Source organism: Epinephelus fuscoguttatus, linkage group LG19, assembly GCF_011397635.1.
Source record: "Epinephelus fuscoguttatus linkage group LG19, E.fuscoguttatus.final_Chr_v1".
Classification (NCBI taxonomy): domain Eukaryota; kingdom Metazoa; phylum Chordata; class Actinopteri; order Perciformes; family Serranidae; genus Epinephelus; species Epinephelus fuscoguttatus.
This window is the reverse complement of record NC_064770.1, coordinates 37,228,198-37,250,714: the sequence shown is the minus strand read 5'-3', so window position 1 is coordinate 37,250,714 and position 22,517 is coordinate 37,228,198. Positions and strand designations below refer to the sequence as shown.

At 42.4% G+C, this 22,517-nt stretch overlaps 1 protein-coding gene across 4 annotated transcripts in view; it reads left to right on the top strand.

Annotated features, from left to right (window-relative positions):
- Window positions 1–22,517, top strand: part of LOC125879050 (myosin-10-like) — a 101,560-nt gene that overhangs the window by 61,766 nt on the left and 17,277 nt on the right. For 2 of the 4 annotated variants that reach the window (XM_049560643.1, XM_049560644.1), the window contains 13 exons: window positions 302–365; window positions 2,222–2,320; window positions 4,764–4,907; window positions 5,053–5,148; window positions 7,882–8,000; window positions 8,321–8,473; window positions 9,285–9,458; window positions 9,567–9,740; window positions 14,735–14,849; window positions 17,073–17,135; window positions 20,288–20,481; window positions 21,021–21,142; window positions 21,398–21,467. In XM_049560643.1, coding sequence (XP_049416600.1) covers window positions 302–365; window positions 2,222–2,320; window positions 4,764–4,907; window positions 5,053–5,148; window positions 7,882–8,000; window positions 8,321–8,473; window positions 9,285–9,458; window positions 9,567–9,740; window positions 14,735–14,849; window positions 17,073–17,135; window positions 20,288–20,481; window positions 21,021–21,142; window positions 21,398–21,467 — 1,587 coding nt within the window. The remainder of the gene's footprint in view (window positions 1–301; window positions 366–2,221; window positions 2,321–4,763; window positions 4,908–5,052; window positions 5,149–7,881; window positions 8,001–8,320; window positions 8,474–9,284; window positions 9,459–9,566; window positions 9,741–14,734; window positions 14,850–17,072; window positions 17,136–20,287; window positions 20,482–21,020; window positions 21,143–21,397; window positions 21,468–22,517) is intronic. The other 2 variants (XM_049560646.1, XM_049560645.1) reach the window with 1 other exon arrangement.

Sequence of the window (22,517 nt, the reverse complement as noted above, 5' to 3'; positions counted from 1 at the left end):
TCACCGGCTGTCTCAGATGAGACCAGCAGACAGATGGGCACACATATTCACACACACATTTACTGTCAGGAAACCGCAGACATGCCTGAGATTCTTTCTGACCTGGTAACCTGGCTTTTCCTAATATAGGCATTTTGTTCTCCGCTGTGTCTCTATCGTCTGCAAGAAGCCACAACATGCTATCTAAAGTGCAGAAGAAACATAGGACACGAGTCCGCACTGACATCATCAGCTTTTTTTAAACAACCTGTGAAGTTTCAACAACTGTTTTTAACGTAAACATGCATCTTGTTTCCTGCAGGGGAAGTTCATCAGAATAAACTTTGACGTCACGGGCTACATCGTCGGGGCCAACATTGAAACTTGTATCCTTGTTACTGGAACACGCTGGAGGAGCAGACGGTCGAAGGACTGTTTCAAACACAACAGACGGAGCTCAAAGATAGGGTGCACATTGAGTTTAGATCTCAGAGCAGCGGTTAGGCTGCACGACTCACCACAGCTTATGCTCTCTCAACCACAAGAATGCCACTCCTTGTTCTGCATATTCTCCAGACGGAGCTAGAGGGCACTGAGCTCTAAAGAAGTTCTGATTTTTAGTCTTCATTTTTCTTCATGTTTATTTATGCCTGGTGAGGATAATAATGGAGGTTCCTCTAGTTAATATATCTTTGTTGCAACACTTATAGAAACAACTGATTGCACAGTGAATGTGTCTGAGATCTACCATTCCTAGAAGATTTATTGGTTGAAATAGCAGTTGCTTAGCTTCCTGAAAACACTCCTAAAAACCTTTGCAGTTCACAGTATAAGTGGCTAAATGGCTCAAACAACAGAACTGATGTGCTCAACTCAAATGTCATAAGAGTGTAATGGGAAGCAACCCAAAAATCAAAATATCGGCAAATGAAGTATTCAGCACTCACAAATAAGTATATAGTACCTTTAATAATACACAGCAGCAGATGGCAAGGTGGGGCAGTGGTTAGCATTGTCGCCTCACAGCAAGAGGGTTCCTGGTTCGGAGCCCCTCTGTGCAGAGTTTGCATGTTCTTAATAAAATAAAATAATCGGTTTAAAATAATCGGTTCGAGTCATTTTTCATAGAAAAGCACTGTAAAAGTACCCAAAATACTCTTATTGCAGCTCCTTACATTCAGATATTGGCAGCTTTACACACTCTCCCATGACGGTGAACTAAAACCCTTTGGCGTGAGTACGAAACAAGACATTAGATGACATAATTTTGGGGTTTGGGTGAGACAGACCAACATTTTTCAACATTTTAACACATTTTTCGATGAAATGATTAGTCGACTAATCGAAGAAATAATCGACAGATTAGTCGACAATGAAAATAATCGTTAGTGGCAGCCCTAGATGTGAGGACTTTAAAACTTCACCTGAGCCTCCCTCGGCATATGGGTGAGTAGATAATGGCTGAATTTTCATTTTTGGGTGCACTATCCCTTTAATTGGTGACTCTAAATTGTCCGTAGGTGTGAATGTGAGTGTGAATGGTTGTCTGTCTCTATGTGTCAGCCCTGTGATAGTCTGGTGACCTGTCCAGGGTGAACCCTGCCTCTCACCCAGTGTCAGCTGGGATAGGCTCCTGTTTTGAAGCCTTGAATTTTTGTACCAGAAGTGACCATATTTGGATGATACAGTGAAGCTAGCCCTAGCGCTAGCTGCTAGCTTGGTTAGCATGGTGTATTTATAGCCATAATTAACTGTGATAATGCTACACAGGCTTGAAACCATGAAAACAAACGTACTTACCAGAAAAAACTAAGCATCCGACTCTTTAGAGGGTCTTTTGGTACAACGAAACACTGAACAAGACTTTTTAAGGTGACCAAAATGTTGCATCTAACCTTCATGAACTGCAATGACATGGTGACAGCTATGGCTATGCCTATTCTCTGAATATGGGTTTACACCATTGTTACGTTACCTGACGTTACCCAACTTTACGCAACTGGACACTGTGGTAGCAATTTGTCAACGGATTGTGCCCACCTGTCACTGGAAGCAGCCATGTCCTTAATAATGTGTAATACATATTCGTATACTTCAATCATACCCATCTGTTTTCACATAAAATATGTGGGGAAATCGATCTGTCATTCCTCATGAGCAGATTTCCTACAACAGTGACAGTATCAGTTTCCTGTTTTATCATGTTGTAACTTCCTGGTCAGTCCTTAACCTTTGCTCTCAGATCTTCTGGAGAAGTCGAGGGCCATCAGACAGGCCAAAGATGAGAGGACCTTCCACATTTTCTACCGCCTGCTGGCAGGGGCCGGAGAGCATCTCCGAAGTGAGTGTGTGACAGCTGCCTAAAGCTGGATTTAAAAAAAGTATCCGAGCAATGACAGTGAGGTTTGATGTTTGTGCCAGTGTGCTTCAGGCGGGGTGTAAAGCTAAAGGAGGGCACTCTGAATTATTAATGCCCATCTAATCTTTTTCCCTTGTGAACTTGTTAGTACATTGTTCCATGATGATGTAGAACGTGTTTACAATATTTCTCCGATGTACTAATGGATTTTAAAGGTCACTCAGTCTCTCATTTACTTATCTGCTTACTCTCTGAGGCCAGACTGAATCACTGTGACGTTTCTGTCCATCCAACAATCATTTAGATAATTACTTTTTGAGAGCAAATAACTCATCATGGTCCTAATACACTTCAAGCTAGAGGGTGGTACTTTGACATATAAATGAACATCTGTTGAATTCAAGCTGTGCCAAACAACTTCACGCAGTGCTGATTAAGCCTATCGCCGCCAGTGAAAGCTCTCTGTATTTCTTGGTGTTCAGAAAAATATGATAACGGAACTGATCATGGGTAAAATAGTGAGTGATCAGTTGGTAACCTTGTGGAACGTTGAGGCTTTAAGTCAAGAAGATAGCAGGTGAGCCCGACGTTCAAAATGTGTCGAAGTTCGTCATTATGAAAAATAAAGATTACTGGGGTCTAAATGGAGTAATTTTAGTTTCAGAACTTTCTTCTTCTCCCAGAAAACCTTCAAGAAATTTAGAAACCATTATGAAATCACAGATCAATAAAATAAAGCATTTCCCAGATTTTTTTTTCTATCCTGAACATTTACGTTTATTGTATCCTTTATAGTCGACACTCTGTCTCAATATATAAGAGTCAGCTGCGATCAAATTTGAAATTAAACCAGATAGTACAGAGAAATACTGAGTTCTGTGCACCAGAAGCGATGAGTCTTACGTCAACCAGCCAGAACTAAACAGGGAAGTGATTATTTTATTTATTTTCTGTTTATTTGTTTTGCTTTTTTTCTGTTTGGTCCTGCTTGTTGTTGAGTTTTTAATTAATTAATTTTAATTTAATACAATTTTTAATTTAATTTAATTTAATTTAATTTAATTTTAATTTTTTACTTTTCACACAAAATCATACGCTGTCGGCTGAGGCTACGAAACAAGGTGCCACTTGCTATTAGGATAAACATTCACACAAACTCACACCAATTTGGAGTTCAGTATGCAGACTGGAGGAGCTGGGGATCGAACCACTGATCATCCGATGAGTGGAGGATGCGATTAAACCCCTTAGAATCATGCCCCTTGCATGTGCATGATTCTTATGTTTTCCTCTGATAGTACATATGTTGACAGTTTGAAGTAAAGAGTTGTTTTTTTGTTTTTTTTTTAAAAAAAAGGAAAGCTGGGACGAGCTAGGAGTATGACAGAAAGTATATTGAGTGGAAGCTTTGGATAAAATAAAAACACAGCATTCAGAGGAAGTATTAAAGTCAAAAAAGATTTGAAAAAGCTCTCCTGGGGGCGGGGGAGATGCAGCAAGCTCACCTGCAGCCATTCATAATAGGCACGCCTCGACAATGTTTGTGTAATAAGTCTCACAGCCAGAGAGTGGAGACAAAAGTTCTGCACTCCAGCTTAACAGAACAGAAAGCATCTTAAGGTCCCGATCACACAGAAAGCTTTTTGCAGGTTGCAACCACCTCATCATGTCCTCACACTAACCCTCCCGAGTAATCAATCTACCATTTTTTTGTTTGTTTTTTTCCTCAGTAATCAGTGTGTAGCTGCTGCCATGTTGAGGCAGAGGGTGCTGTCTGTAGCTCTGGTTGAGGGTGAGAGGCTGTCAGCAGATAAACAGAGATCTGTGTGGGTACATGAGACCCTAAAAAAGAGGCTGGATCATGGGGAGTACCACCAGTTGGTCCAGGAGCTTCTCCTCCATCATGGACGTTTACAGGCAGATTTTAGGATGACTCAGGGGCAGTTTGACAACCTGCTGTCTATCATCAGGCCATATAGCTCTGGGTATCCAGCAACCGCTACCACCAGTTTCTCCTCCATTGTTTGCAACTGTGAACTTGTTGCAGTGACCACCACAGAAGGCCTGCCTCTCAAATCATCCGATTGGACAATGGGGAAAAAAGAGATGACATTAGATGTCTTACGGCTCTTAGTTGAAGTATTTTCAACTCTAGGAGTTCAGAGCGCTCCGGCAAAAAGCGCAGACACTTGCGGCATGTAGCAACGCAAAAACCACGAGCATAAAGCTTCATTCTCATTAAAAGCAGTTACAAAAAGCCGCCGCCAGCTGCTAAAACGCTTCCTGTGTGATCAGGGCCTAACTTGCCGCTGGAGAAACATGCATCTTAAAACCAAAGAATAAATAAGAGGATACTGGTTTTAAATGATCATTAAAATACCCATGAACTTAAAAAAAATCATGGTTCTTTCTTTTCCTTCTCCAGCCGACCTGCTCCTCGAAGGTTTTAACAACTACCGTTTCCTGTCAAATGGCAACATTCCCATCCCTGGTCAGCAGGACAAGGAAAACTTCCAGGAGACTCTGGATGCCATGCACATCATGAGCTTCTCCCATGACGAGATTGTCTGTGAGTAGTACTTCCAGATGTGCCCTGAAACAAAGTACACTCTCGTTCTCTTTGTGTAATTACATACCGATTGTTTCCTCTGTAATTCTGCCATTACCTAATTCCCCTCCTGAGGATCACTAAAGTGTTATCCTCTCCCTGCCAGGCATGTTGAAGGTGGTCTCTGCAGTGCTGCAGTTTGGCAACATTGTCTTTAAGAAAGAGAGGAACACTGATCAGGCCTCCATGCCCGAGAACACAGGTAAACATCCCACACACAGCTCTCCTTGCTGGTGTCAGTCATGACTCATGAATCCAGAAAACAAGATGACTGTGTGGCTTCAGCTTCCAACACAGCAGGTGGTGGAAAACACACCATCATTTCCATATGCATACACACTCACACTATTTTCTCATTCACTGTGAGCACATGCTTTATTAGAAGCATCATAACACTGAAGTTAGATTGTGTGTCCCAGTTTAAAGTCACACACGCTTGATGTTAAAATGTAGTAAGGCGGTGATGCTTTCAGACTTATTTGTTTAATTTCTGATTTCATTATTTGAACACAGCATCAAACTTAGATTCTCAGAAACTCTGATTTTGAAGATGGTAAAATAACACAGATCTGTTTTTTATTTCTTCATAACTCAAATTTTTATTTATCTATTCAGTCAAATCTGAACAAATGAACAGTACTGTACTTGAACTTGAACTCAACATATCCACAGGCACCTGGTAGCCACACATTCTTATACCCATAATAGTAACTTAGCAACCATAACGGTACAATGGCTAAACCCCACATCTTTACAGTTCAACTGACATATTACAAAACAAAAAAAAGGCTGCCCATGACCTCATAAAGCTTTCAGCGTCATCGTTGACCCAAGCTAACGTGTTCATTTGACACAATTTCTAACATAGATTTCTTCCATTTTTCAAAATCTGGAGATGATGTACTCTTCCAGTATTTAAGGATCACTCAAGCAGCTGTCACGACCCCTACATTTATCACAACAAGGTCACATTTTGAGACATTCAGCAGTTCTCTTTGGTACCCTGTAAGGCATAAGCTGTGTCTCAATTCAACACCTGCAGCCTCTGAGGGACGCGGCCTTCGCAGTCGACGTCAGCCACTTCCTTTGAAGACCTCATTAGCCAAACCGAATGGTCTCCAATATGAGACGGTGTGGTCTGGGGAAGATTTCCTGGGTGCATCACCAGTTGTTCTCACCCCGACCTGTTAGTGTTCCTGTTACCTAGCAACCTAGCAATTATATTTAATACTTGAGGAGATGAACTCTTTAAATTAAGACTGTTTAAAGGGATAGTGCACCCAAAAATGAAAATGCAGCCATTATCTACTCACCCATATGGCGAGGGAGGCTCAGGTGAAGTTTTAGAGTCCTCACATCACTTGCAGAGATCCAAGGGGAGAGGAGGTAGCAACACAACTCCACCTAATGGAGGCTGACGGCGCCCCAGATTCAAACGTCCAAAAACACATCATTGAAACCACAAAATATCTCCATACTGCTCATCCGTAGTGATCCAAGTGTCCTGAAGCCCCGACATAAAAAGTTGTTTGGAAAAACCTCATTTGAACTCTGTTTTTAGACTCACTGTAGCCTGTAGCTCTGACTGCCTCTCTGGGCACCGCGCTCACATGTGCGCCCGAGACCAGCAAAAGCACATGAGCACACACATGAACGTGGTGCCCATGTCTCATGGTCTTGCGCAAGTGCACACATGTGAGCGCGGTGCCCAGAGAGGCAGTCAGAGCTACAGGCTACAGTGAGTCTAAAAACAGAGTTCAAATGACGTTTTTCCAAACAACTTTTTACGTCGGGGCTTCAGGACACTTGGATCACTACGGACGAGCAGTATGGAGATATTTTGTGGTTTCAATGATGTGTTTTTGAACGTTTGAATCTGGGGCGCCGTCAGCCTCCATTAGGTGGAGTTGTGTTGCTACCTCCTCTCCCCTTGGATCTCTGCAAGTGATGTGAGGACTCTAAAACTTCACCTGAGCCTCCCTCGCCATATAGGTGAGTAGATAATGGCTGAATTTTCATTTTTGGGTGCACTATCCCTTTAAGCTGTGTGCTTTTAGCTAATAGTAATGTTAACAACAGTTAACCGTTAGCTTGTTAAGAACTGTTAGTTAATTTACGTAAAATATAATCATCACTCGGGGCGTCGGTGGCTTAGTGGGTAGAGCAGGTGCCCCATGTACAAGGCTGTTGCTGCAGCAGCCCGGGTTCAACTCCAGCATGTAGCCCTTTGCTGCATGTCATTCCCTCTGTGTCTCTCTCCCCCTTCATGCTTACTGTCCTGTCAATTAAAGGCTAAAATGCCCCAAAAAAAATCTTAAAAATATATATATATATATATATATCATCACTGACATGCAATGCATCTTGGGATAGGCCGGGCCACGAAGGATTCATCCGTTGCATCCTCCAAATTCTCGGAAAGAAAGCTACATTTCTCGGCCTCATTTACAGGGGCCTTCGAAATGGTGCAGCCTTGGTTGCACCGATGTGACGCAATCGGTCTCCAAATGCAGCCTCAAAGGGTGCAGCCCCTGAACTGACACGCAGCTATAGCCTTGGTGTTTTAGGTACCGTCATACCCAACCGCCTCCCTATATGTTCCACAACTTTCTCCCAAAGTGGGTTAACCAGTTTACGTTCCCAGAGTGCATGTAGACATGTTTCTGTTTCCGCCTGACATTTCCAGCATGAATTATTCGCCAGTAGAACCATCCTGTGCAGCTTAGAAGGAGCAAAGTAAAACCTATGAATTAATTTATACTGAGTAAATTTCCTCTTTGCCTCGTTTATATATTTCCCAGTATTTGATCGTGTTTTCGACCATTCCTCATTCAAATCTGTGATTTTTAATTAAATCTGAATGTGCAAACTCGTGTGAAGTTCACATTTATATCAAGCGGTTAGTGACATATTTCCTGCTTCCTTGCACTCTCAGTGGCGCAGAAGCTCTGCCACCTGCTTGGGATGAATGTGATGGAGTTCACCAGAGCTATCCTCACCCCGCGGATCAAAGTGGGACGTGACTACGTACAGAAGGCACAGACCAAAGAACAGGTATGGTGCCATCAAACTCTATAGATAACGACTGTGTTTGTTTGCCATGTTTTAGCTGTTAAAGAAGTGAAAACCTGTAAAAGTTTAATTTGTGCCTGTGTTTTGATATCTTTGTTTATAGCACACCTGACTTATGCAAATTCATGGGTCACAGAGTTGGTTTAAACACCTTTCTTTTGATTTGGCCTTACTGTGTTTCACACCATGCTAAGTCAACAACACAAAGTTTATTTTCTTATAGTTCCACTCGTGGCTCGATGAGCTAACAGTGTCTGTCATGGTGACTCTCTCTGATCCTGCGCTCTTTGTTGTTTCCTCAGGCTGACTTTGCTGTTGAAGCCCTGGCTAAGGCAACATATGAGCGTCTGTTCCGCTGGCTGGTCCACCGCATCAACAAGGCCCTGGACAGGACCAAACGTCAGGGGGCGTCTTTCATCGGCATCCTGGATATCGCTGGCTTTGAAATCTTTGAGGTGCTGATTGTGGTGCTTTGATACGATCAAACTCATTTCCACAAAACTCAAACTACCTTCTATATGTTGTAGTGTTGTTACTTTAGACATGATGATTAAGACCGTGACAGTTTCTGACACCTGCATTTAAGATAACTAACAGGTTTTCTGACGATTGGACAGATGCTCATTTATTTATGTATCTGTGTTGAGCAACACTCTTCTTTGGCAACACTATTTTTACCCTCTGTTGGTCGATTTCAAAAACATTTTGGGGACAATCTTTGCATTAAGCTAACATTAACAGTTAGATTAATACTTGAAGTAACTGTAGCTAGAATTGGTGGGGCCCATATTGAGCAAGTTCAAAATAATTTTACACACATGGTTCAACATCTTTATGGGGCATGTTCTGCAAGTTTTGTGTTGATGGGATAAACAATTTTGGATTTGTGGTCATATTTGTGTTATGCCACAGACATTTGTTGCACTTGTAGCGCCCCCTAGTGGAATATTTCAATGAAACTTTCAGGATATGTTTCAGATACTTACGTGGACATATCTTGCAGGTTTCATCATGACTGGCCAAATGGTTGTGGAGTTAGGTCTATTTATGTGCTTAGTGACGCCCCTTTAAAGTTCATTGGTCAGAATCTCCAAAACGGTGATATCAATTAACATGTGATCATTTTTGATAAGCTTGGTCTGATAATGATCCACAGAAAGATTGGCGCAAATCGGACCTAGGGTTCAGGAGGAGACGTCAAAAATGTGTTTTTTGAAAAATCATATCACAATAAATAACAAATGTCTTCTTTACACTTCCTTTCAGTTGAACTCATTTGAGCAGCTTTGTATCAACTACACCAATGAGAAGCTGCAGCAGCTCTTCAACCACACCATGTTCATCTTGGAGCAGGAGGAGTACCAGAGGGAGGGCATTGAGTGGAGCTTCATCGACTTCGGCCTGGACCTGCAGCCGTGCATCGACCTCATTGAGAGGCCGGTCAGTGTTCTCCCTCTGTGTGTGTGTGTGTGTGTGTGTGTGTGTGTGTGTGTGACTGTACGTGTCTGCCTATGAATACACGTGTTGAATGATTTCTGTCTCCCTCAGAATAACCCTCCTGGTATCCTCGCTCTGCTGGATGAGGAGTGCTGGTTTCCCAAGGCCACCGACAAGACCTTCATAGACAAGGTCCTCCAGGAGCAAGGCACACACACCAAGTTTCAGAAGCCGCGTCAGCTCAAGGACAAAGCTGACTTCTGCATTATTCACTACGCAGGGAGGGTATGTATTTCAGGCCTGTTAATGTGTCTTGTGGGAACAGTAGATGATTGGACCTTCGATCCTAACGGGTAACTTCGATATTTTTCAACCTGGACTGTGTGTAGTGTATTTTTGGAGAAATGGCCCTTTTTAAAATAGCAGTCTGTCTTATAAACAGGCTTTCATTTCACTAGTTCCATTCTGTAAAGAGAGGTGTGTGTTCGGGAGAGGAGTCAGTAGGGGGCTGTGATGTCTACAAAACACAGTGTGCAGTGTTGCATCGGAGTCAGGTAGACATCATCCCCTCTGGTGGTGCCAAAGATGGCAACCAGAGGGTTTGGTTGCAGGTCAAAGTTGAGGATTGAGCATAAGGATTGGAAAACATCCTTCCAGTATTTCTCAAGTCTTGGACACGTCCAATACATGTGAGTAAGAGAAGCCTCGTCTCTTGAAGATTTGCAAACTGCAATACATAATTAGCACCATAGAATAGGAAGCACCGAAATGAGTCATGACTGCATCACTGAGTCCTCTTCAAAAACTATTTCAGCTTGCGTTTAAAGTGATCGAAATCCAATTTGAGTTCTGTAGACAAAAAAGTCCACACGTTAATTCCATGGACAGAAGAAGCTGTTTGTCCAAATGAGGATTTACACAGGTTACCCTTAAAATTCCCACCGGCTGCTCCACGTGTTACTGAGCCAGAAGCTACAAGCGGCTGAAATGAGTTTCCTCTGTGGGGTGTCTGGGCTCAGCCTTAGAGATAGGGTGAGGAGCTCGGACATCTGGAGGGAGCACGGAGTAGAGCCGCTGCTCCTTCACGTCGAAAGGGGTCAGTTGAGGTGGTTCAACATCTGATCAGGATCCTCCTGGGCGCCTCCTGTTAGAGGTGTTTCGAGCAAGTCCCACTAGTAGGAGGCCCCGGGGCAGACCCAGAGCACACTGGAGGGATTACATATCTCATCTGCCCTGGGAACACCTTGGGGTCCTCCAGGAGGAGCTGGAAAGCGTTGCTGAAGAGAGGGACGTTTAGGGTGCTCTGCTTGGCCTGCTGCCCCCGTGACCTGGCCCTGGATAAGTGGATGAAAATGGATGGATGGATGGATGGATGGATGGATTAATTCACCAAGATAGATGTGTAAATATGTTGGCTCTGTACATGCTAAAAAATACATGGAGTCTTGTGGCTTTTGAGATAGCGATTTTGGGGTTTGTCAATGTCTAAACACAAAAGGATCTTACTCTCATAAAAAGGTCTATCTCGTCTGGATCCTTTCCATAATGTTGTCAGACACTTACACTAATAATCTGAGCCTGTCAGTGGCAAAAACAAACACTTAGTGGGCGTGTAATGACCCCAGTGGTCACATTGCAGCCCGTTTCGTTGCTGCTGGCTGCAGCGCCTGCTCTCAATATTGGACCAGTTTTTAAAAAAAATGTTCCCATTCGTCACTTAGACACAAAAACAATGGAAAATAAGATTCAGGTTGGAAAATACTGAAGTGACCTTCCAAGTATGCTACTACTCTTAAAAAACAACAGGCATTTTTGAAAACCATTATTCATGTCCCCTTCATAGCCTCAGATTGATCCATGTGTTTTTCTTATGCAACAGCTCAGTTTGTGACGCGCTTTGAAGCCTTTCTCGGAGGCACAGATTTAGCTCCCCTGAAGGTGCCGTTAACCAGGTCATTGCCTGAAAACAATAGCCCAGTTGTCGTAGCGCTGCTGTTGGAAACCCACATCTGGTTCACATTGGTGTGTGATTGAGCCTTTGGTGCCTGGCGGTTACATAACGGAGGTTTTCAACTTTCACCTTTGTGTGGTGGTCTGCCATCTGTAAAGAGAAAACGATACTCCACCACATTCCAGAGAGGACGCTTGTCAGTTGCAGCGTGAAATCTGATATCCCAAGAGTGGTGGTTTAATTAGGTTTACCTGTCTCTTTTTCCTGTCTCGGGCATGTGTATACGAACACAGTGAAGAGCATCTGTCAGTCGTGTCTAAACATCAGTCCTGGACCTGAGCCTTGCCATGACAAACAGGTGGAAATCTCAGATTCAGCCTGATATCAAGCGCTCAGTATTCAATACTGAAGCCAGCTTTGAAATTGAACTTCATCAAATAAACCCTGCATGACAGAGTGATACTGAAGAGGAACACAGGCGCAAACACTGTGAGTTTGCTTTTCCAGGATTCTGATGAAATCCATATGGAGATCTGACATTCCTCTTCTCGGGTTGCCGACCGTGTCAATTACTTATTATGTCCTGCTCTAATCCAGCACTCCTCATAGTACTCTCGACGTTTGGACAACACTTCCAAGTAAAAGTCATCATCGTGTTTCAGTCCCATCAGAACACTGTGGTCCAGAAAGTCCTGACTGTGCTGTCAGTTGAATGTGATGTGCACATTATATAAAGTCTTTGTTTTAATCCTGGTGTAATTATATAACAAGCTGAGGTATACTCCAGTATGTAAGTATCGCGTGTCACTGATTTGCTTAACTGTCCATCACTCATTGTGTGCTTCCACACTGCGCATACTGCACGTCTGCTGAGATGAAACAACTGTGTGCTATTTGAAAACTGTATTAGAGCCAGATCTAACTGACAGCTGCAGACAGGTGAAGCAGCATACCAGCAGCAGTTCATCAGATACTGAGAGACAGTTGTCTTTAAGTGCATTTTTTCTTAACCACTTCCACTCCGCTCCTCCCTACCACAAACCCGATATTGTCTTTTTTAGGAGGGAGCGGGATCTTAATAATATTAATAAACTAAATTTGTATAGCACTTTTCATAACACAGTTACAAAGTGCTTTGTGAGACAAATAGATCTAGACAAAAAAAACAATAAAAACATTAAACATAGGCTGAGACCAGATAATCAGACACTAATAAATAATTGAATAAATAATAAAATTGATAAAAGATGGATAAAAACTAGACACACCACAGATTTACTGTAAAAAAAAAAAAAAAAAAAAAAAGAAAAAGAATTCCCTTAAAAGTATTAAACAAAGACACTGAGTTTGCTAACTTAAGTTTCACAGCTGCGAGGCTCTGACTCAAAATGCCTAGTTTCCTTTTGTTACGAGGCGAGATGTAGGAACAGCTAGGAGGGTCCTACCTGAGGCAGGCAGCGGCGAGGCTCATAGGGCGCAAGTAAATCTACAACGTATGTCGGAGCAAGTGGGAGATGGCAGGTCAACAGTGTGTGCCATAGACATATAAATCATGTAAAAGCTGTGAAACTGAAGATTAATTTGAGATGCAGCTCAGCACTGTGTCAGTTTTTCTAGTTATAAGTCTGTAATAAACATTATGTTTTACTTAGGTACCTATTTAAACTTTGAAAGTTTAGAGTGTACTAGTCCATACCCATTGAGTGCACAGTTGCCCACGTACAGTTTCACATTAAATAGTTAAAATAATTAGTATTAATTAGCAATAATTATTATTAGATTAAATAGTCAACTGAACCCATTAAGAAGAGCAATGTATTCAGACAGAGTTTTTATGAATTTGATAGTACAATTGCTAGCTAAAACTGTACATTAGTAGTTGAGGTAGCACGTTGAAAGGCAGATAGTTAAAGTCATTGCCTTATAGAAGCTCAGTTTTAGTAAGTTTTCCAACTTTTGCCAAGAGGGAACTTTAGATATTGCTCCCTAGATTATGTTCACCCAGTTTCATGCAGATCGCTCAAACTTCCTAGGAAGAGATCCATTTGAAGTGTTTTTCAAAAAATTCAAAATGGCGGAAAATCTATATAAGCGGAAGTTATGGGTTCTTGAGGCAAATGTGTTCCTCATGAGGAGAGGCATCTCTGTGCAAAGTTTCATGTCTCTACGACATACGGGGCATGAGATATGCCCATTCAAAGTTTGACATTTCAATGGGTTGCTATAGCGCCCCCCTTTGGCCAATTGATGTAATATTGCTTCATTGGCATCCTCCCATGACCCTCTACCACTGTGCCAAATTTCATATGGATTGACCAAGTCAGTGAGGAGAAAAATGTGGAACAGACACAAACAGAGTGTTGGTCATTATATAGTAAGATAGGAGCTTAGAATATTAGGGTAGAGGTATATGATGCTGTTTCTGCTCAATTATGTTGCATAAGTTGTTGCAGCAATTTTGGGGTTGGTTTTTCCTACTTGAGAATTGATTAAAAAAAAAAAAAAAAAAAGGTCAAAAATCCCTCCGTACCACATGAAGACACCAAGACCTTGAGTAACACCTTAGAAGAATCAATACTGTGATTTGCTATCAAAACTTTTGGAAATTTCTGTAAGATTTGCTCTTTTTTTTTTCGGCGCTTGGATGACGAGCACTGCTGTTCTGGAAACTGCTGAGAAACCTCCTTGTTGTCAATACAGCTAAGAAAGCCAAACATCCTCTGAATGCCAGAGGTCTGTAGCTTGTGACTGTAAAGTTTCATGAGGTTGTGATTATCCTAGGAGCCACAATAGGTCATTTTACACAATGACTTCTATAGTGAAATGGCTGCTATTAGGACAAACATCATCATGCATAAAATTTGGCTAATTGAGTCTCAGCTTTCTAGTCAGACCCAATTTATGCAATTACAAATATGTTCATGGACCCTAGCATGTAGAAATATTCAAATACAAAAGACAAAAATAGCATTACTACAAGCCTTCTCTACAAGCTAGCATGATAAGGTTGGTATGTTGCCGGCATGCCCGTGGTATGGAAGACATTAAAAATGATTGGATGCCAAAGTCCATTTTCCTTTTTGCTGTTGGGATACCAAACCTTGTGCATAGTCATTGTTGGTTTATACATTACATTACGTGGTAGCCTGTTAAAATGCAGGTCACTGTCTTAAAAATATTTTATAATAAATATTTGTCAGGATAAACTATACTGTAGGATTTCTTAATGCTCAGTCTGTCAGTGTTTGAGATTTTTGATGGAAACACAGTAGACCATTTTGTTGTCCAACCACTAAACTAACAGTGATATATTTCTGTGTTTCTTCAGGTGGACTATAAAGCTGATGAATGGCTCATGAAGAACATGGATCCCCTAAATGACAACGTGGCAACGCTGCTGCACCAGTCAACTGACAAGTTTGTGGCTGAGCTCTGGAAAGATGGTGAGTCTCTTAGTAGTTTATTTTCTGTGTAGGAGCTCACTGAGCTTTTAACTGTTCAAAAACATATTGATGATGTACAATTTAATCTGCTGTATGACTTCTGAATAAACCTGTTTTTATCCTTTTAAGTCCAGGAGGATGTTAGACACCATACTTACTGTTAATTGAGCAGATGAGACACAAAAAGAAAAGCATTTACAGCACTCTCTTCTGGGGCTTTAGCTAGCAGCAGATTGTCATCAAATTTGGTGCAGATGTTCACGTTCCCTTCAGTATGACAATTTTGGTGTTTAGTTTTCATCATCAGGTCAAAATGCTCATTTGTACAATATTTAGATTTATGACCAAATACCAGCAAAACTAATGACGCTCCCGTCAGCCTCAGCTGTACTTTGTGTTTAATGCTAATTGACAGTTGTTAGCTTTGTAACACATTAAACTAAAGTCTGATTTACAGTAGGGGGCTCAACACTTTTGATGTGTGTTTCTCGACAGAAATGACGTATTTTTAACAGATAAAAGTTTAGCTCCACATTTTTCTTTCATGACACCCAGCTAGGGAATTGTGTCATGTTGTAGAAGTCATATTTTGTCGTGTAATGTGATCGGAAGTGTTACCATGTCGCCATGGAGATAGCAGTTTTCAATCCACACCGACTCTGACCTGCACCCAGCAACGAATATTTGGTTAATAAAGACGCATATACAGCGGGATATTTGTGGGATTTAAACAGCTGTTTGTGCAGATTACGCTTCACGAAACATTGTAGAAATAGACCCAGGCCCTGATCACACAGAAAGCGTTCTAGCAGCTGGAGGCAGCTTTTGTAATTGATTTTAATAATAATTAAGCTTTTTGCTCGCTGTGTTTTGTGTTGCTACATGCCTCACGTTCCTGTGCCAGAGTGCTCTGTACTCCTCGAGTTTAAAAAGCTTCAACTCAAAGTGGAAAAGTGCCCCACGTCATCTTTTTCCCCATTGTCCAACCAGATGATTTGAGAGGCGGGCCTTCTGTGGTTGTCATGACAACAAGTCTACAGCTGGTAAACACTGGAGGAGAAACTGGTGGTAGTGGTTGCTGGATACCCAGAGCTATACAGCCTGATGATAGACAGCAGGTTGTCAAACTGCCCCTGAGTCATCCTAAAATCTGACGTCCATGATGGAGGAGAAGCTCCTGGACCAACTGGTGGTACTCCCCATGATCCAGCCTCTTTTTTAGGGTCTCATGTACCCACACAGATCTCTGTTTATCTGCTGACAGCCTCTCACCCTCAACCAAAAACTGCAACCTGCAAAACACTTTCTGAGTGATCTGGGCCTCATACTGCAAAGAAATGCAAGGGGTCTCTGGTTACCATGGAGACGACTTAAAACCTTTTGCTGATACATAAATTAAAAAGCAACGTCCGACTGTTACATTTCTACCAATTTTGACAAGTGTTGACTTGTCAAAATTGTCAAGCGCCCGACCATAGATCAGTCTTAAGATGGTGAACATGGTAAACATTATACCTGCGAAACATGTTAGCATTTGGGTATGTTAGCACGTTGGTGTTAGCATTTCGCTCAAAGTACAGCTGTGTTTTAAAGCAGGCTTCCAGAGCCGCCAATAAAAGCACATTAGAAACAACTGACTGTCGTATTTAATGACGAGGGTAACTACACTGTCTCTTCGCTTGCACTTCCTGTCTTGAGTTTCATTCAGCAGTGCAGCGTCATGTTTCTCTGGTGTGGGAAGTGTAAGCGAGGTAAACCACAGCGAGGACTTTATTTCTTCACCGCTGAGTGACAGCTTTATTGCTAATCCTGTATTTTCTCCCCCAGCGAGGAGTAAACTGTTGATTGATTTAATTAGATGGGAGCCATGATTTTTATAATGATAATTTCAGTTATTTTTCATGGAATCACAGACAGGTTGGATGGAGAGCAGAATGGTTATATAACACTTTCTGGACTAATCTTTCTCCTGATTAATGTGCAGCTAAGACAACCCAGCACTGGCTTTGAATAATAACAAGGCTTTGATAATATGCATGTACTGTGATATTACAGTGCACACACTGACATTTACTCCAGTCCTCTTAACAGCTAATTAATGCTTATGAATATGTGTGTGTGTTTGTGGGTGTGTGGATGATGGGTGTGTGAGTTAGCATGCCCACTTTTTTCTCTCTCACACTCCTCTGTCTTCTCTCTCTGTCCGTGTCTCTGTTGCTGTAGACATTCAGACGTTTCAGAGAGCCTCTTTCTATGACAATGTGTCTGGGCTCCATGAAGCTCCAGGTGAATGATAGTAACCTTTGTGTGCCACTGGCTTCTCCTCATCCTCTGCACCGGAGGGATCACTGGTTCCCTGTCCTGTCCTGTCCTGGCTGCACTGTGCACCCCTCAATAAACTCCCCTCTGGCTTTGCATGGCTCCAAAAACCTTTGATACTGAAACATTTCATTCTTCCATGAGTGCTGGTGGCTCACTGCCACTCTAAATATTCCAGCAACTATTGCTTGAGTGATTATTTCTTTCTGTAATCATGCAAAAATAAACAAAAGGCTGCAACTTGGAGACAGGAAATTTTAGATTTGCTCGATCAGATGGATTTTGAAGCAATTTTTGGACAATTGTACATTTTTGTGGACTAAAAGGGATAAAATAAGGAAAACCAGACGATGGGACGGCATGCATAGAGGAGGTGTCACCACAACTAAAAAGGGTAAATACACTCTGATTATCACTGATAGTTAGATTAAAAATTATCCTAGTGACTATACAATGAAGAATTTTTGCATTCAACAGGTGTAACCCAGAGTGTGTGCGTCAGCGCGAACATCAGATGGAGAGAGACTAAAGTTTCCATATTAGTTTTGAGGATGAAGAGGAAGTGGATCCAGAATTGATTTAAGTTCTTGCTTACTTCGCTCTGGCATTTATAAGTACTGAAAAGATGGAACATCTGAGGAACCTGCACGCCAGACATCTGATCCAAAGTCAATATTTTTTATTCAAAGGCGAGGGAACTAAGCTACGCAGTGCTGCTTTACTGCCATGTGGCAGTAGGTTTAAAGGGACAGTTAACCCCCAAATAAAAAAATCATATTTTCCCTCTTATCAGTCTAGATGGTTTTGGTGTAGTAGTGTTGGAGATGTCAGCCGTAGAGATGTCTGCCTTCTCTCCTAATAATGAAACTAGATGGCACTCAGCTTGTGGTGCTCAAAGTGCCAATAAATACATTTGAAAAACTCAACAGCAATGTCTCTCTGCAGAAATCATGACCCAGTTACTCATGATAATCCACAAATATTGTTGTGAGCAGTTTCACGTCGGAGCTATTTTCTTTCTACTGAGCGTGAGACGTGCAGAAGGAAGCGTGCATCTACTGCTAGCTCACCTAGCACCACTGAGCTAGCTAACGTAACAGCTCGGCCAAGGAGGGCGCCACTAATGTTTACATCACATTCTGTCATGAGCCTCTCGTCAAAGAGTAGATGCACAATTCCTTCTGCATGCACGGTGATACGATTGGGTGTAGTTCATATTCAAAAGTTCGTTTTTGTATCCTGGCTGTTTTAAATCATCGGTTCCCAACTGGTGGGTCCCAGGTCCATTCTGATTGGACCACAAGTGACTCGCTAACATGCCAAGTTTGCAAAAAACACACTTTATTTTGAAGTACAATGAATTTCCGGCACAGAGATTTTACTTTGAAGTGCCAATCCCTGCAATAGAGTGAGTGGCTAACGGACAGTTACATGACAGAAACAACAGACTAACTCAATAACTCAATGGCCAAATGCAAATATGGTACTGAATACATTGAACTGTTTGGACCTTGAACAAATTACATAAGAGATATCTGGACCTCATGGCTGGACCAGTTGGGAACCGCCGTTTTAAATACTTTACTTCTGCTTGGTGGACTCCGTCAAATCCGTTAGATCCTGCTTTGAAATATTTTTTGAATGACAAAATCAAACCCAAGAGGGGCCATGGCCACCCTGATACATTTGGTGCCCCATCCCCCCACCATTAATTCCTCCCTGGCAAAAATAATTGGAGGTTGACATCAGGGGCCGTGACCACGAGAGCTTTTTTTTTCTGAGGCCAGCATATTTTTTTAATTCTTTACAGTCCGGTTGGGCGTTATTTTCTGGGCACTGAGAGTCAAAAAATTTTCAGCTTTGGATAAAAACCCTGTGCTTGTCCCTTCAGCTGTTTAATCACAGCTGTGTAGGAGGGACAAATACCGCAAAGACAAATCGTCACATCTCACATGTACAAGTGCTGAACAACAACAACAGCAGAGAAATCCGTTAATATACTGTATATATGTTATGTTTCCTCTCATGAACCCACACAGACCAGCAGGTCCGTCCTCTCTTCCTGCATGCTTCAGCCTTCCCCTCATCCAGAACAAGTCTTCAACCTTGTGCCAACATGTTTACGTCCGCGGACATTCTGAATCACAACAACCAGACGCAACCAAAGTGTCTCAGCAGAAAAAATGTCACACCTCCACAGCGTTCTCCAGTACTCCGGTACATACTTTCCCAGGAGTTAGAGTATACTGACGCGGTCACTTGGCATATACTTCCCATGCGCCAAGTGAACGTGTCGTTATACTCTAACTCCTGGGAAAGTATGTGGTAAGTGACCGGGAGGAATTATGCTCTAACTCCCGGGGAAGTACATGTAAGTTCCCGGGAGTTATACGCTAACTCCCGGGAAAGTGGGCGAGAGGTACACTCTAAAACTCGGGCTGTCTTATGAAGTGTTAATGAAAATGATAACCAGCCTATTTGAAGAACAATTAATTGCCTGTTACATGTTTACACAGATACATGTCAGATTAAAGCAGGATTGTTGTCAAACTCAAAATGTTAACTATGAACATCAGATAATAAGTAACATTACCTGTGAAATAAGAAACCAAAATATATCAGTAGGTAATTCCTTAACTCTCAAATTGACATAGTTCTCAGCCAGCCTTAAACATACACTTAAACACTGTAACAGAATTCCTGAAATTCAGTTATAGTTTTGGTTTTGGTGTCTCACGCCAACATTTTCAGTGGCCACCTGTGTGAAACATTTCTCGGTGCGCCACTTCTGGCTGAGAGAAACCTCTGTGTGTTATCTTATGTTGCCTATAAAATCAAACCAGCTGCTGGTCTCTGGTCACAGCTGGTGTGACACCATCGTCTGTCTTCATGCTTTACCACAAATTAGAAAAGAGCAAAACCTGCTCAGTTGAATATTTCAACCGTTATTGGCAACACTTCCTGATGAATATCCACATTGGATTTAAATCAAAGGCCTCAAAGTCATTGGCTTTTCTCTTTTCTACATTCATGTAAACAGCACAGCACTTTGTTTTGCTGTTCTCTTCATATTCACTACATCTCCTTCCCTCTCTCTTCGTCTCATTTTTCATCACCAGTTGACAGAATCGTGGGTCTGGACCAGGTTGCGGGCATGAACGAGACGGCGTTTGGTGCCGCCTACAAGACCAAGAAGGGCATGTTCCGCACCGTGGGTCAGCTGTACAAGGAGCAGTTATCGAAGCTGATGGCCACACTGAGGAACACCAATCCCAACTTTGTCCGCTGCATCATCCCAAACCACGAGAAAAGGGTGAGTGTCACAGTGAACCTCAGCACCGGCTGGATTAAGAACCGCTGCCCTAAATAAAGACCTGGTGAGGCCAGAGATTTGGTTTCAAATACAGTTTCTAGTTCACTCTTCATCACTATCACCACCTCTTCAAGAAGGTCTCGGTCCGGTTGTTTTGGTGCACAGCCGAATGTGACTGCTGTGTTCACACCTGCCCAAACGAACCGCACTCGGGGCAAACAAGCTTCAATTTGATTGAACTAAACCAAACAATACTCCAGTTCTTTGCCTCAAGTAATAATTTTAGTCAGCAACTGTCACTTGTATTGGAGCAATATTTGACCAGGAGTATCTACACTTTGACTCAAGTAATAGAGTTGTGTACTTTGTCCATCGCTGACTGTTTATATCCTACAGACATAATGCAGCGTTTGTCACTTAAACACAAACAAATATACAGCGTATTCAAGTTTTAGTGAAATTTATTTACCCAGAACCTTTACGCATACATTAAAATGTTGCTCTTCTTCATCCCCCTCCTCTTCTTCCTCCACCCCCAGGCTGGTAAACTGGACCCCCACCTGGTTCTGGACCAGCTGAGGTGTAACGGTGTGCTGGAGGGGATTCGTATCTGCAGACAGGGCTTCCCCAACCGCATCGTCTTCCAGGAGTTCAGACAGAGGTACTGTCATAATGTCAACGTAGATATGAAACACAAATAGAAGAAGATTATTGCCATAAGTAGATACACTTTGTTATTAATTAAATATTACAGAGATGGTGTATAAACATGTTTAAAGAGAATAAAATCTACCCCCCTTTCTACTTTGTCTAACATGATGTATGTCTTGTATATACCAGTATCCTTTTTCACCAGGTTAACAAAACAAAGATGATGGATGTGGTATCTATGATATTCTCTCTGCTCTGTGTCCAGGTATGAGATCCTCACCCCGAACGCCATTCCCAAAGGCTTCATGGATGGCAAACAGGCCTGTGAGAGGATGGTAAGGACTTCTTTCTCAACTCAGGACAAATGAAATGATCTCGACCGCTGCCTCAGACATCACATCAAGGGTTATTTTTTGGTTGACCAAGCTTTTTATTATTATTTTTATTACATTATTATTTTATTACTTAGTTCCTCCCGTTCCTATTGGAACATTGGGCGACGAGTCCCTTCCACTTGCTCCGTCGCTGGCGACCCTCCTTGCACCGTGCCAGCTGACACCCACCTCGCTTAGGTCTTCCTTAAATGTCTGTCTCCACGTCTTCTTTGGTCTCCCTCTCTTCCTCTTGCCGCCCTAAGGCACCCGGTCCATTGCCACACTCGCCGGTCTCTATCTTGGCAGTCGCAGTACGTGTCCAGCCATTCCTCTTCTCCTGTCAGAGACCATGTCAGACAGTAGCGCCACCCCTGCCCTTCTCATCACCTCATCATTGGTGATGTGGTCTCACCATGAGATCCTCAAGATGGTTCTGAGGCATCGTCGGTGGAAGACATCCAACATGTTGGTAATGCTGGCAGTCCTCATCCATGTCTCGCAGGCATGGGTTGCTGTTGGAATGACCACAGGCGTAGCTTGATGGCTGTAGTGCTAGCTCTGCACGACCATATGTTGCGGAGCCTTTGGAACACTCCTGCTGCTTTGCCGATTCTCGTTCGTACGTCTTTCTCCACATCTCCTGTACTCAAGAAGTTGCTGCCAAGAAATGTGAGGTTCTCGACGTACTTGATGTCATACTTGCCTAGAGTGAGTGATGGGTGGTGTTGATCCTGTCCAACGATCATGGCCTTGGTCTTCTCGTGGCTGATCCGTAGACCAACCTTTGCTCTGTGCTCTTGGAGATTGCTGGTCATCTCCTGGAGTGCAACGCGGGTATGACTAATCAGAGCCAGGTCTTCCGCAAAGTCCAGGTCATGCAGTCTGCCCTGTCCCCACTTGATGCCGAAGTTCGTCCTGGGGGAGGTCTTCCTCATTGCAAAATCAATAACGATAACAATAATAACTTTTTATTACTGTATCTGAAACTTGAAACCATTTTGTTAATGTTGT